Genomic DNA, 12,947 nt, shown 5'->3' with positions numbered 1-12,947 from the left:
GAAGATGGGGGAACTACATACACTACACGGGCGAAGAGTGCAGGGGGGGACACCTCCAAGCCTTCCGGCCGTGCGAATGGACTGCTGTGATCAACGCAAGGAACGCCCGCCCTATGCCCGAGACTGCGGGTTGAGGGACCTGGGTAACGCAAGCCCAATATAAAAGGGCCCGGAATGGCCAGCAGAGTGACGGTAGCCTCGCAGCTCGCTAGCATGCCAATATTGAAAAGACAGCCAGTGGTAACAAGCGAGTGGTAGCAATCGATGCAGTCCCGGGTCTAATACGAGCAGATCGTTCGGAAGTCCTCGAGCCGCAAGCTCCTTCCAATCTTGAGCTCGAAAACAAGAAGGTCGAGACGAAGGAGAAGGCGGGAGATGCGGCAAGGCGCGTGCTGATCAGCCATGTCTGCGCAGGAGGAACTCAGCCGATGGGCTGGCTGACCAAAGCGACTTGCCGCCTTCTGCAGAGACCAGGTTCTTCGGACGATACGATTGCCTTCGGCTGCAACCAAGGGTCGGATCAGGGCGCAAACTGCAACGATCAGCCGCATGTATTGGCGGCTGCTTTCCGGCAGATCTGGAGCACGGGGGAGGATCTGATGTCGAAAGCTTGGTATTCCCGCAAAGAGGATGACGCGGCAAAATATCCTAAATTCGAAAAAACGACGCCCCAAATCACGAATTCGAATTCCGGCTGAAATGAAGTTGGCAATCGCTGTGGAGCTGCGGAGCGAACGGGCTACACACCGAGAAGCAGGAAGGGTTGCGAGAAGCTGAAGGCGCCACAAGCTGTGAGACAGTTGTGTAAGTGAGCGAGTGCTTGGCTGCTTCGATCGAGAGTCGAGAACACGACAAGTCGGAGAAAATAATGCAGACTCGATGCTTGGCGAGAACGGAAGCCAGGTACGGGCAACTGGTGATTGGGCGCTGTTGAGTGTTCCTGCCTCGATCTGTTCAAGAGTGTGGCGGTTCAAGTTTTGTGCCGATGCTCGTGGCTGACTATTTAGGAAACTGCCCTTGGGTTGCTCTTGCGAGGTTGGGAAAGCTCCATACCTGGATCCAAGATGGGATCTCGACGGGACCATCCATCATGAACGTTCCATAGGCAGCGCTTGAAATGGGCCGGGCCAACCTAAACCCAACTGTGTAAGCCATAGACACCTTCCCCTTCATCGACTGCATCCCAACCAAGTATGCGGTCCGGTACGGGGTGCCACGACAGACTACCTGGAACGCCCTCGGGTCCTCTGCGTCTGTCTGCGTGTTGCTAAATTGAGGGGCCACCTGCCAGTGCTGCATCAGCCGCCCTGTCGTGCCTGGTGAAGCAAGCAACGCTCCTGTACGATACTACCGGGGTTAATAACGGCTCGGTCGCCACGAGTCGCTCACATCTCAGGTAGCTCGCCCTGCAGTGTAGCAAACCCGAGGAACAACTTGCCGAGTCCCCGTCCACTCGACAACTCCACGTCGACGGAGCGTGTCACGTTGGTCAAGATGTTGTGGTAACGTGCCATGCATGTTTCAGTCGCGACTCGGTTCAGCTTTTGTTCCGCTTGCTGCCGTTTAACGGTCTTCCTTGTTTGGTGACACCAACAAGATTCTAGGTTCCGAGCCGCAAGTGAGGGGGGAGCGTTCGGGGGTCGGTTGGAGTTCAGCAGTCCCCCACCTCTCTCTTGAGAGTAAAATTGAAAATACCTAAGTATTGAGAGAGAAAGAAAAAGGGTTCGCGTTTTTCTTCCTACTTATCAGGTCAATGCTCTTTAGTCATGCCCAACACCATCCACACCTGAGTTACGTTTCGCTGCGAGGCTCCCTAGTAAAAGTCTCCATTAGGCAAACAATGTGTTAATACACTCTACCCTTCTAAGCAAACTCGCACACATTAAGAGAAACAAATAATACAGTTCCTCCCCCACTCCATCCATAACCCCCACCCCCAACACCAACACCCTCATTACACTCATCCCCCATCCAGCACCCTCATACATACAAACCATCCCTCATCAAATCCCATTCCCATCCCCACCAGCCCCCCATCCCACCCCCCTAACCCATCCCACCCCCCTAACCCAACAACCCAACCCCTTCCATACCTAGGTAGGTACTAGGTTCAAGCCACCATAGCCCCCACAACCCCCGCAATCTCCCCAAACAGCACGCCCCTGAACACGGCCTCGCCCATCTCCTCGCCCCACTGCCCGGCCTTCTTCAGCGTCGCCCGCCACGCCTCGCGCTGCGCCTCCTCCAGCTCCTCCCACCCCCTCGCCGGCCCGTGCCGTTCCTCGTCGTGCCCCTCCACCACCCGCAGCGTCCCGTCCTCCTCCTCCTCCTCCGTGACGTGGTGCAGCACCACCTTCTCCGGCACCTTCCCACCATCCGCACCACCCCCAGCAGCAGCAGCAGCAGCGGTAGCGGAAGAGGCGAGGTCGTGATACTCCGCCAACACACCCCCACCTATGGGAGTAGAGGCGGGTGCCACGCCGTAGAAGCGGCCCGGGCGGTGCCAGGTGACGGGGGTGAAGGTGCGGGCGCCGATGACGGGGCGGGAGGCGCCGCGCACTTCGAGGATGCCCTGGAGGAGGAGGGCCAGGAGGGCGAAGACGAGGGCTGAGCCGAGGAGCAGGTTGGTTGGGGAGGGCCGGCGGGATTTGAGGGCGAGGACGTATCGAGGTGGGGGCGTGGTGGTGGTGGTGGTGGTGGAGGAGGTTGTGGTGGGGGGTAGTTTTCGGAGGGGCAGGGAGTGGATGATGCAGGTGTTGGCCATGGAGCCGATGGAGGCGAGTTTGAGGTGTGGGGTTGTTGTCGGGAGTGATTTGGAGGGCGGGGTGAAGGGGGAGAAGGCGAGGCCGGAGATGGGGCCGAGGTGGACTTCCTTGAGGGTGGTGATGGGGTAGAGGTTGGCGATGAGCTTGATGTCGCCGATGGATTGGTGGTCGAGCGTGTACAGCGTGACGGAGCTGTCCTGGCCGGTCACGGCGATGGCGAATTGGGTGTCGCCTTGTTTCGAGGTGGGTGTGGCTGGCGGGGAGAGGTTGCGCACGGCCATGCCCGTCGCGCGCGAGATGCTCTTTGGGAGGTGTGCCGAGATGGCGAGCCGGGCTTTGCCTTCCTTCTCTTCCTTCCCTAGATCAGCCGGCTTGGGTAGGCGGAAGCCCTGGAGCACTGCGCCGCCCGCCTTGGGCACGTTTGCGACCGCCAGCACGAACGTCGGGGTCAAGAAGCGTATGGCCCGGAACGATGCGCGGTCCTTGGCTCCGATCGCCTCCTCGAGCGGCATAGCAAAGACGGAGTGTGGCCCGCTAGTGGTGGTCTTGCTGATGACCAGGGTGTAGATGTTGTAGTCATCGCAGTATACCAACTGATGCTCGTCGTCCGAAATCTGCATCATATCCATATCCATAGCCTCCTTCGGCAGCTCCACCTTCCCTCTGAGCTTGGGTGTCGGCTTATTGCTGGTTGCGGCGGGTATGTCAAAGATGGCAATCTGGGCGTCCTTTGCGCGGCCAATGGTACCTGTGGCAACTGCGCCGACCGGGCCCGATATCCTCAACAACCTCTGATATGCCTCATTATCTGTAGTCGAGAAGAAGGCGGACCTCGAAGTCTCGGCAATCTTTGGTTCGGCCTTTGCCTTGGAGGGTAGGTCGGCGGTGAAGACCCTGAAGTGCTCATTCTTCCCCTTCTTCAAATCCTCCTCGGCTGAGTTGATCCCGGTATAGAAAAACAGCGAATTCCCCTTGCGGGAGCCGACAGCGAGGGTGTTGACACTGTCCTCATCGCGGCTGAGTTCGATTTCGGAGGTGATCTGGATGGCGCCGTCGTGGGACGCATCCAACACGCTAACCTTGTTCCCAACACCGCTCCGGGCAGCACCGCCGCCGCCGCCAACTATGAGGCGGTTCGCATCTTCGGGATCGAAGTCGAGGGCGTATAGGGGGTACGAGAGTCGTAACTCGGCGGATGGTATGGCGGGCGCCATTGAGTGCGACGATCGGTTGGATTCGGGTGCTAGAAATGGCGCGCGGCTGCTGTGGGAGACTCTAGCAATTTTGTGGGTTGGTTGGAAAAGCGACCCTAACGATTGAAGATGCCGTCCCCAAATACCCTATGCGACCGCGAGAGAATGACGACGACGATGTCTCGTGGAGCTTTCCCCAGCTGTGGAGTTTTGCACCTTCTCTGTCCTTTGAGAAGCCGTCCAATCAGCAATCGTGATCGCTTCTGGCCGTCAGCCCCAGGATCTTGGCGGCGAAGCCAGACCGGGATAAGCTCCAGAGCTTTCAGCATTCGAGACCCCCTGGGCTTTCGGGGGGTGACGTCGATGTCTTGGCGCCTCCGATCCGCTCCCCCAGCATCAACGTGTCTCGATTCACAGGGCAGGGCAACGTGGTGGGAGGTGAAGGGTAAACTAAACCGACACGGTAAGGACGGTATTACAAATTTATGGACTGATTTCGACAGAGCCAACCAAGTACCTATTTACGTTCAGTCTGATCCATCCATCAACCCTCCATGTTCACATGAATTGCTTTGGTGTTGCAGTATGGTGCCAACCCGGCCTCACCCAACTCCCTCCCGATACCCGACTGCTTGACTCCGCCGAAGGGGATCCTGTAGTCGGAATCGTTGCTGCTGTTGATCCAGACCATGCCCGCTTCGATGTCCCTAGCTACTCTGTGCGCCCGGACTAGATCGCGAGTGAAGAGCGCTGATCCCAGGCCGTACGTCGTGTCATTCGCCAGTTGGACAGCTTCCTCCTCGGTATTGAACTTGACAACAGCAACGCAGGGACCAAAGATCTCCTCGCGGAAGATCTTCATGTTGGGCTTCACATTGGTGAATACCGTGGGCGCCACGAAGAAACCCTTGCCTTTTTGCGGCGCCGGTTCACCGCCCAGGGCAATGGTCGCACCTTCTTCCTGGCCAGACTTGATGTAAGAAAGCACCCGGTCATATTGCGCTTTGGTCACCTGCGGCCCTTGGAAGGTTGCCTCCTCGAATGGGTCGCCCACCACCGAAATCTCTTCCACTTTGGCCTTGAATCGCTTGATGAACTCATCGTAAACCTTCTCCTGGACCAGGATCCGGGACGTGGCGGTGCAGATCTGGCCTTGGTTGCTCATGATGCCGATATGAGACCATTTGGCTGCGAGATCGAGGTCGGCATCCTCGAAGACAATGAGCGGCGACTTGCCGCCGGTCTCGAGGGTGATGTTCTTCATGCTGGCCGAAGCCATCTTCATGATCTCCTTGCCCGTCGCCGTGCTGCCGGTGAAAGCGATCTTGTCCACGTTGGGGTGCTGCACGAGCGCCGAGCCGGCCTCCCGACCGTGGCCGTTGATGATATTCACCACACCAGCCGGGAAACCGGCTTCCTTGATGAGCTGTGCCACGTACAGCATCGAGAGGGGGGTCTGCTCGGCGAGTTTGAGGACCACCGTATTGCCGCAGCAAAGGGCAGGTCCTAGCTTCCACGCGGCCATGTCCAGCGGATAGTTCCATGGAATGATCTGACCGCAGACGCCCAGTGGCTCCTTGACCGTGTAGGCGAACTTGGCTGGGCCAACATCGATAACCTGGCCGAAGTTCTTGTCGGCGTACCCGGCGTAGTATTTAAAAACATTGACAACTTCGGGCAGGTTCTCAGTGAGAGCAACGGAATATGGCTTGCCGTTGTCGAGACACTCGATGGTGGCCAGCGTCTCTGCATGCTGTTCCATCAAGTCAGCGAGCCTCGTCATCAGCGCCCCTCGGTCAGTGCCCGAGAGGGATTTCCACGAAGGGTCCTTGAAGGCCTTGCGGGCGGCGGCCACAGCCGTGTCAACATCATCGGATGTAGCGGCAAAGACGGAACAGATTTCCTCCTCCGTACTGAGTCGTAGAGTTAGCGACGAGTCCCGGGCTGGACCATTAGGAGGAGTACGGACGTAGGGTTTATAGAGGTGATGGTCTGCCCGTTGCTGCTCTTGACAAACTCATTGTTGATAAAGAGGCCCAACGGCTGAGTCCACTTCTTGCCGTTCGGAGCTGAGAGTTCGATCTCCATCGTCCTCGATTCGGTCTGATGTCGGGTTTGCGGAGTCAACGAGAAGTTGCGTAAAGCGCCAGCAATAATGAATCTGCTCGACTGGTTTCTGCGAGTGAGACTGAACCGCATCCGAGCACACGGGGTATGCGGCAAGAGGGTGGCCATTTTATCTGCATACTCGGTCTCAACCCCTCCTCTTGCAGACAACTGATAGGCGGTTGCACAAGGGCGGGGGGTTGCTCCCACCTCCCAGGTCGGGAAGGGAAGCTCCACGGGGCAAGTTCTCGATTCCAAATCGCCAAGCGCGAACCTGGTGGGCCTTATGTGAGAACTCAGGTACATACCATCCTACCTACTTGGTAGCACTGAGCTTACTATCTCACCTGAGTACTTGTAGTACACAGTTTAAGGGTCTCGGGAACTAACAAAAACTTCAGATATGAATGTAAGCTATCAGTGCGTTCATATCGCCTTAGATTTTGAGCCGTTATTTCCGGGAGAGAAGCTTCGTTGACTCTAGTACTTGGTATCAAGCAACAGCGACGATGCGCATGCAAGGCATCACCAGGGTGGCACCGTGTAGCCAATTATAGGGGGTGTCGCGTCTCGGCGCTCTTGGCATGACATCGCTGCTCAATAGACAGTGGGAGAGTGGGAGGTGCTTGGTGATAATGAGGATATGATGGATATCATCAGAGTTCATAACCACAACGTTCTCTCGAACAATAACCCGGCTTCAGGAAGTTATACCCCGTAATAATCCCTGGCCTCAAGCGTCGCCATAATTTTCAATGCCTGAGTTCGGTATCAAAAAAGCAAAGGGTCTCCTTCCATATGGGGTCAATGAGCTCGGCACGTGCCGCGGAGGATCTGGTGACATAATTCGACGGAACCGTTAACTCAAGGGTGCGTCAGCCAACCGTCGCCAACCTCGGCCAACCTTCGGCCCATCCGGCCCATGCGATAACATCTCCCCTCGGACATGCAACACCAAATTCAGCATCATGATTGAAATAGCGACATCGCCGTCGCCCGTATCGTCCCTCGTCTTTGCGCTGGTCGCGCTGCTTTGCATTTCGATCGTCGCCCTCCTCATCCTGCGACACTACCTCCCACTGCGAACCACCCCCGCCTACCTCCTCGTCCCTGTATTCTTTGCGCTATGGCTTCCCGCGAGTATGGTCCTGCTGGTGCCGATAGACCTGGCATCCAGCGCCATGGTCGATGACATTGATGCGCGGGGTATATGGCTAAATTGGAGGACCCTTAAGGTGTCGTGGAGGATAACGTACTGGCTTACCTTTGCCTTGACTTGGTACGTCCCGTTGTCTGCTTGTACGGCGCATGTGTTCGCTTTTCTAACTCACTCGCCTTACTGTGTAGGTTCATTCTCCCTATCCTTGGCGAATACTCGGACTCCGGATACCGCGAACCAAAGGGAAAGATCCTCGACTCCCTCCGTGCGAATGCGCAATACTATGCCGCCGTCTTCGGTTCTGGAGCCCTCGTGCTCATTTACGTCCTGATATCCTACGGTCACTTCTCCGAGTCGCTCAAGAGCACCGTCATGGCTCTTGCATACTGCTGGGGATTGATTTTGGCCATCTACCTAATGGGCCACGGCCTCGTCTCTATACCCCGACGACTGTTCCGCAACGCGAACGTGAGCGACAGGCTGCGTCGGATCCAGATCCAGGCGCCCAAAGTCTACGAAAAGATGGACGATGCCGAGATAGATCTCGAGGACCTTGAGCTGCAGGTGGCCGAGCTCGGTCGTCGCAAGGGTGGCAGCGCCAGCTTCTTCCAGGATTGGATCGAAGAGTTGATCGACATGACCAACTTGCCGGAGTCGCAGCCCGGCCGAGTGACCGCTGTCCGAGGCTCCGGGAATCAGAGTCCGCTCCCGAACGTTATCACGGAGAAGTACCTTGCTGAGCTCACCAGGCGACTGGTCAGGGCGAGGCACGCCCGCTCAAGATACATCAGCGAGTGGAACCGATTGCTGCAAGACGCTGTCAAGACGCAAGCAATCCTAGACTCAGCAGCCTCCAAGAAACTAGATTTCGGCAAAGCTTCTCCCAATGCGGGCTTCTGGGACAGACAGACCTTCTTCACGCCCTACACGCGCTTTTTATTCCACTACCACTTGGTCCCGTATTTCCAGACCGCGCTGGCTGCCATCCTCTCCCTGGCCTCCGTCTGCATCGTCTGGTCCGAACTCATCAAGGGCCTCTTCCCACAGCTCTCGGTCATCCGTTACAGCGTCATCCACCACGAAGTCGCCTCCAAAGGCCAGGTCGGCTTCGCCGGTCAGGCAATCGCCGCCGTATGGATGGTCTACATGTGCGCTGCGGCCCTCATCTCCATCACCGAAGTCAAGGTCTGGCGTGGTCGCGCCCTCGTACGCCGCAACACGGCCCAGGAATCCGCCTTCTGGTACGCCAGCCAGGTCGCCCGCCTCAGCGTGCCCCTGACCTACAACTTCATGACCTTCCTCGGCAGCATCTACCGCGACACCGTCTTCTACGACTTCCTCGGCCAGCTCATCAACCTCACCCCGCTCGGCACCTGGTTCGACTACCTCTTCCCAGCCTTCATCCTGCTCCCCGTCTGCGCCACCCTCTTCGGCCTCTACGGCCGCGTCAAGCGCGTCGTCGGCTTCGGCGTCGACGTCCTCGACGACGACGACGACGACGACGACAACCAAAACGGCACCAGCAGCAGCAGCAGCCGAGCCGCCCTCAACCGCTCCTGGCGCGAGGGCCGCGACCTGATCGAGCGCGAGCTCAACGGCACCTCGGCCGCCATCCGCGCCCGCCGCAGCGACGCCCCACCCAGCGGGCCCGGCGGCCGCCGCCCCGCCCCGATCCTCTCCATCCCGCGCGCCGGCCGCCGCGACGGCACCTCCCCCACCGCCCCCGGCGGCCCGACCACCCCCTTCGGAACATCCCCCAACGCCGGCAGCAGCTATGCTGCCGCTGCCGCTGGCCGGCCGCAGGCGAATACCTCGGCGAGGCGCGTCGGTCGTGTGGCGGCCGTGCCGGACGAGGACGATGAGAATTTCTTTGAGGCGTTTGGGCATCGCGTCAAGAATACGATTGATACGCTGGACACGCCGCGGTGGTTGCAGGATTTTAAGAAGCCGAAGTGGATGGGCGGGGATGATGGTGATGATGCCGGTCGGGGTGGTGGTGGAGGTGGAGGTGGGGGAGGAGGGTCGTGGTTTGGTGGTGGTGGTGGTAGTGGGAGCGGGAATGGTGGGGAGGGGAGGATAAGGCTGTAGTTGTAGTGTAGGGTGGTTCTATTTGGGGTTTTGGTCTTTGTGTGTGTGTTCTTGGGTAGGTAGCGTGCATATCCCTTCCATCCGGTGTGGTGGTTGGTTTTGGTTTGGGCCTGCTTGCTTTTAGGGGGGGGGGCATTGGTTGGCGTCTTTTGGGCCGAGGATGATTCTTCCGGATGGGAGTTTCGACTCGGTTCATGGCTGGTTTATGTATAATTATTGTCAGTAATACAGCCTCGGTTTTAGATATCGCTAGCTTGTCGTTAGGGGAGGGCTAGTGTGTTTGTATTAGCCAGCTTTCATCTCACCTTGGGGAGAGGACGTGGGAATAGTTCCTGTGGAGGACGTCACGCAACAAGACCACCTTACATTCATGAAGTTAATTATTGAAGAGCTCGAAACACCCGTTGTTCATTCGATCCCGTTCTTACTGTAATCGATTCCGTCTCGTTTCCCTGGGTATCTATTCAAATAAAGAAAACTGCAAGTCCACCAAACGCCTATCCCTACGTCCCGTGTACCCCATCCCCAGACATACGCCGAATGCCATCTCCATTTTAACCCTCTCGTAACCACACAATGCAATTCTCCTGCACAGCACGTCAAACGAGAACCTCAACCTCAACCACCCCGCCCGAGCGCCTGGCGTTATAAACGGCCAGAACAGCGTTATCCCACGCCGCTTCGGTGGTCACTTCCCTCCTGCCAAAGGGCGTGTGGATTACGTAAACGGGGTCCTGGCCGGCGGCTTCGAAGGCGGCCTTGAGGCTGGAGAAGGCGCCGCGGGAAATCATGTAGTCGGTGTGCCGGTAAGTGGTGGGCTGCGCTAGGTCGGTGCCGTCCTTCCCGTCCTTGACGTAGATGTGATACTTCAACCGGGCGTTGGCGGGGATCTCGACGTCGTAAGGGACTTGGTCAAGGCCGAGTATCGCCTCGTCACGCTTGCGCTTCTTGCCGGCGCTCGCATCCCTAGCGAGGGCCTCGAAAAAGGACTGGCCCTCCTGTGCGGGTGCTGGGATCTGAGGTGATCCGGCAGGCTGGGCTGAGGGGTCCGGTGTTAGCGGGGGTGACGGGTTTGCCTCGTGGAGCCGAGCTTGGGCGCGCATGATATTTTGATGCGTCTGCTTCTGGTTTGTGTAGACGCGGTAGAGGACCGTGACGAAGCCGGCCAAGAGACTAGACGGGTTTGTTAGTGTCTTCCTCATGATGGGATACTTGAAGGGGAGGTTCTTACATTGACGAGTCCCTGGGCCAGAGGTATTTCCGGGATGGAGCGGTCTCGTGGTCTTCACCAAACCAAGTCCGCCCCCATTCCTTACAAATCAGCATATAAAATGCAATCTTGACGAGGATTTTCTTGGTATCGGTCGCGCGACTGGCGGGCTGTGCGACGAGCGTCGCGAGGGGGGGCTCTCTCATGAGCTTCTTCATTTCCCCCGTGAGGCGCCTACCGTCGGTAACATTCAGCTCGAGGTAGCCGTAAAGAACCTCTACCCTGGTTTGGCGGTCTGGCATTGGTTAGTTATGACTGACGAAGAGAGGGGAGCAGTTTGGGGGGCTTACTGAGGGTGATGTAGTACACCAGCTCCTGGGCCAGTTTCGGGTCGAAATCGATGCGCCGTGGCAGACGAATGAACGAATTGGTGTTGCTGTTTGCGTAGCGAAAGCCTGGGATCTGTGTGGTGAGGATCTCGACTTCCTCCCGAATGGGACCGCGTTCATGACTTTCTGCGTGAGTATTAACAGGCTGTTCGTTGCTTTCGTCGGCCTCCCAGAGGCCCGTGAGTTCGGCTTCCAAGGCCGCATCGTCAAGAAGCTCCTCGGGCGATGATGGCGCGGGTCCAGAGCCAGAAGCGTGAATAGCAGGAATTTGGGTACTAACCACGAGGTCACCTGAAGTGTGTCCATACTGGTGCGATAAAGAGGCATCCAGAGGATCAGGGACTGCGGGCAGCGAGAGCTGAGAAAGCACCGGGAGCGATGGCAGCGGCAGAGAGCGCCGGGAGTGCTCGGCCAACTGAATCTGTGGTTGGTTATCGGCAGAGTCGAGCTGAGCAGGAGGGTTAGTCGCCTCATGATGGCGCTCTTGCGGCAAAGGTAATGCTAGCTCACAATCGGGCCCGTGTGACGATGGCTCGACGTCGGCAGCGGCGGGTTCCGTAAAGAGGGAACCCAGCTCGCCATCCTGGTCGTCGCCACCAAAGAGCGAGTCCGAATCATCGTCTCCCTGCACATAGCGGGCTATGAGTTCGAGGCCAGATAGCTCCTCCATCATGATGATAATGCCTGCCGAGTGCTGTGTTGCGTCTTGGGGTGAAAAGGTGGTCGTCAAGTAGGATGAACAGGCAGTGACAGTGGTGAGGGGGATGATTGAGGACGGAGCAGATTTCAAGTTTCTGGTTGGCTGCGCCGCTGGAAGGCCAGCACGGCCGGCTATACACCCTAACCCTAGTATCGGTGACGACTCACCATCAGCACCTGCAAATTCAAATTCAACATCGGGAAAGAACCATTGAGGGCTTTTGAATAATAGAAACAATTGGAATAATGAGGCATATAATCAAAACGGTAGTCGCCAGTGACTCAATCCGCATCACAAAGTTGGGATTTCAAAACCTCACAAGCCAACACCCAACAATGCGACACAATGCAACCAACGCAAGCTATTGTGAATAGGTATCTTATTCTCGCTGGATAACGTGAGTAGGTATTATTCAATGATCCAGCTACACAGTAACTACAGATTGACGGGTCGGACCTTTCTCTTTATTCTGAGCCATAACAAGGTGGGTGAATTATGAGGGTGTGGATTATCTCCTGCTCCATTGCTTCCACCCCGCGCCACGACCCTCCTGACGGACACGCTGACAAGATGGAAGAACTTGGTTGAGATTGGCCTACTTTCCCAATGTCGGTACCGGAATGTCTGAGATGAGCCTGGAAACTTCTCGATTCGGTGAGTCGGCATTTGCCGTGGAGTGAGTTCTGCTGCTCTTTCTTCCTCCCATCTCGAGTATTCTTCGTCCCTGAATAAGGTCTCAAGGCTACATACCCGAATAGCCTCAAGCAGAACCAAGTGACAGGACGTCCGTGGTATCTGAATCCTCCCGCAAAGACAACGACAGTCTGAATGAAGTTCGGTACCTGGGTTACACTCGAGTCCTTGGCCACCCACCAGGATCCCAGTCCAATAGTTTGGGCCGCTGACCAAAATTAGGATTGTCGAGGACCCTCTCTTCCCGAGCAGTTGAAGTCATGTGCTTTTCTTAATGAGCCTCCCCAGGGTCCCCGGTTGCGATACCTCGTCAAAAATGTCGACTCCATCGACGGCCGTTGCTTGAACTCCCCGCCTCCCCGCCCCCCCGCTCGTCCGCGTGTGGCAAGACCGTTCCGTCAATACACGACGGTCAAGAATATGATTTGCCAACGAGAAGCCTCAGACTTGTTTACCTTGGCCGGACGGACAATCCCCAGGGGCCGACACACACGAGGAACCTCGTTGGCCAGTCCTTCACCGCTCGCTTCGCTCGTTGGCCGCCATCTTCACCAACTGGCGGTGCCCCTCGCTTCAAGTTGGCCGGGGCCTCGGCCTTGGTTCGACAACTTCCCCTCCAAGCAAATTCCGCCGAAGGTTCCCAT

At 57.3% G+C, this 12,947-nt stretch overlaps 5 protein-coding genes across 5 annotated transcripts; 1 reads left to right on the top strand and 4 right to left on the bottom strand.

Moving 5' to 3' along the window:
• Window positions 1-220: 220 nt before the first annotated feature.
• B0H64DRAFT_159780 (uncharacterized protein) lies at window positions 221-1,235 on the bottom strand. The gene has a single exon (XM_062798578.1). The coding sequence runs from the start codon at window positions 1,083-1,085 to the stop codon at window positions 279-281; it is 807 nt and encodes a 268-aa protein (XP_062659471.1). The 5' UTR covers window positions 1,086-1,235; the 3' UTR covers window positions 221-278.
• Window positions 1,236-2,043: 808 nt separating this feature from the next.
• B0H64DRAFT_396934 (uncharacterized protein) lies at window positions 2,044-4,252 on the bottom strand. The gene has a single exon (XM_062803843.1). It carries the CDS (start codon window positions 3,977-3,979, stop codon window positions 2,111-2,113), a length of 1,869 nt encoding a protein of 622 aa, XP_062659470.1. The 5' UTR covers window positions 3,980-4,252; the 3' UTR covers window positions 2,044-2,110.
• A 65-nt stretch (window positions 4,253-4,317) lies between these two features.
• Window positions 4,318-6,407, bottom strand: B0H64DRAFT_159733 (aldehyde dehydrogenase domain-containing protein). Its single transcript, XM_062798575.1, has 3 exons — window positions 6,404-6,407; window positions 5,928-6,338; window positions 4,318-5,871 (listed from the first exon to the last, which is right to left on the bottom strand). The coding sequence occupies exons 2-3, from the start codon at window positions 6,191-6,193 to the stop codon at window positions 4,503-4,505; spliced, it is 1,635 nt and encodes a 544-aa protein (XP_062659469.1). The 5' UTR covers window positions 6,194-6,338; window positions 6,404-6,407; the 3' UTR covers window positions 4,318-4,502.
• A 326-nt stretch (window positions 6,408-6,733) lies between these two features.
• Window positions 6,734-9,611, top strand: B0H64DRAFT_159712 (LMBR1-like membrane protein-domain-containing protein). The gene is made up of 2 exons (XM_062798574.1): window positions 6,734-7,343; window positions 7,412-9,611. Exons 1-2 carry the CDS (start codon window positions 7,033-7,035, stop codon window positions 9,309-9,311), a joined length of 2,211 nt encoding a protein of 736 aa, XP_062659468.1. The 5' UTR covers window positions 6,734-7,032; the 3' UTR covers window positions 9,312-9,611.
• Window positions 9,611-11,583, bottom strand: B0H64DRAFT_460810 (uncharacterized protein; the record flags this gene model as incomplete). The annotated part of the gene is made up of 3 exons (XM_062807475.1): window positions 9,611-10,484; window positions 10,543-10,816; window positions 10,872-11,583. 3 exons carry the CDS (start codon window positions 11,581-11,583, stop codon window positions 9,911-9,913), a joined length of 1,560 nt encoding a protein of 519 aa, XP_062659467.1. The 3' UTR covers window positions 9,611-9,910.
• Window positions 11,584-12,947: the final 1,364 nt, after the last annotated feature.

The sequence above is a fragment of the Chaetomium fimeti genome (genome assembly GCF_033439085.1).
Source record: "Chaetomium fimeti strain CBS 168.71 chromosome Unknown B0H64scaffold_4, whole genome shotgun sequence".
NCBI lineage: Eukaryota > Fungi > Ascomycota > Sordariomycetes > Sordariales > Chaetomiaceae > Chaetomium > Chaetomium fimeti.
The sequence above is the reverse complement of the archived record's forward strand: the minus strand, read 5'-3'. Positions and strand labels throughout refer to the sequence as shown.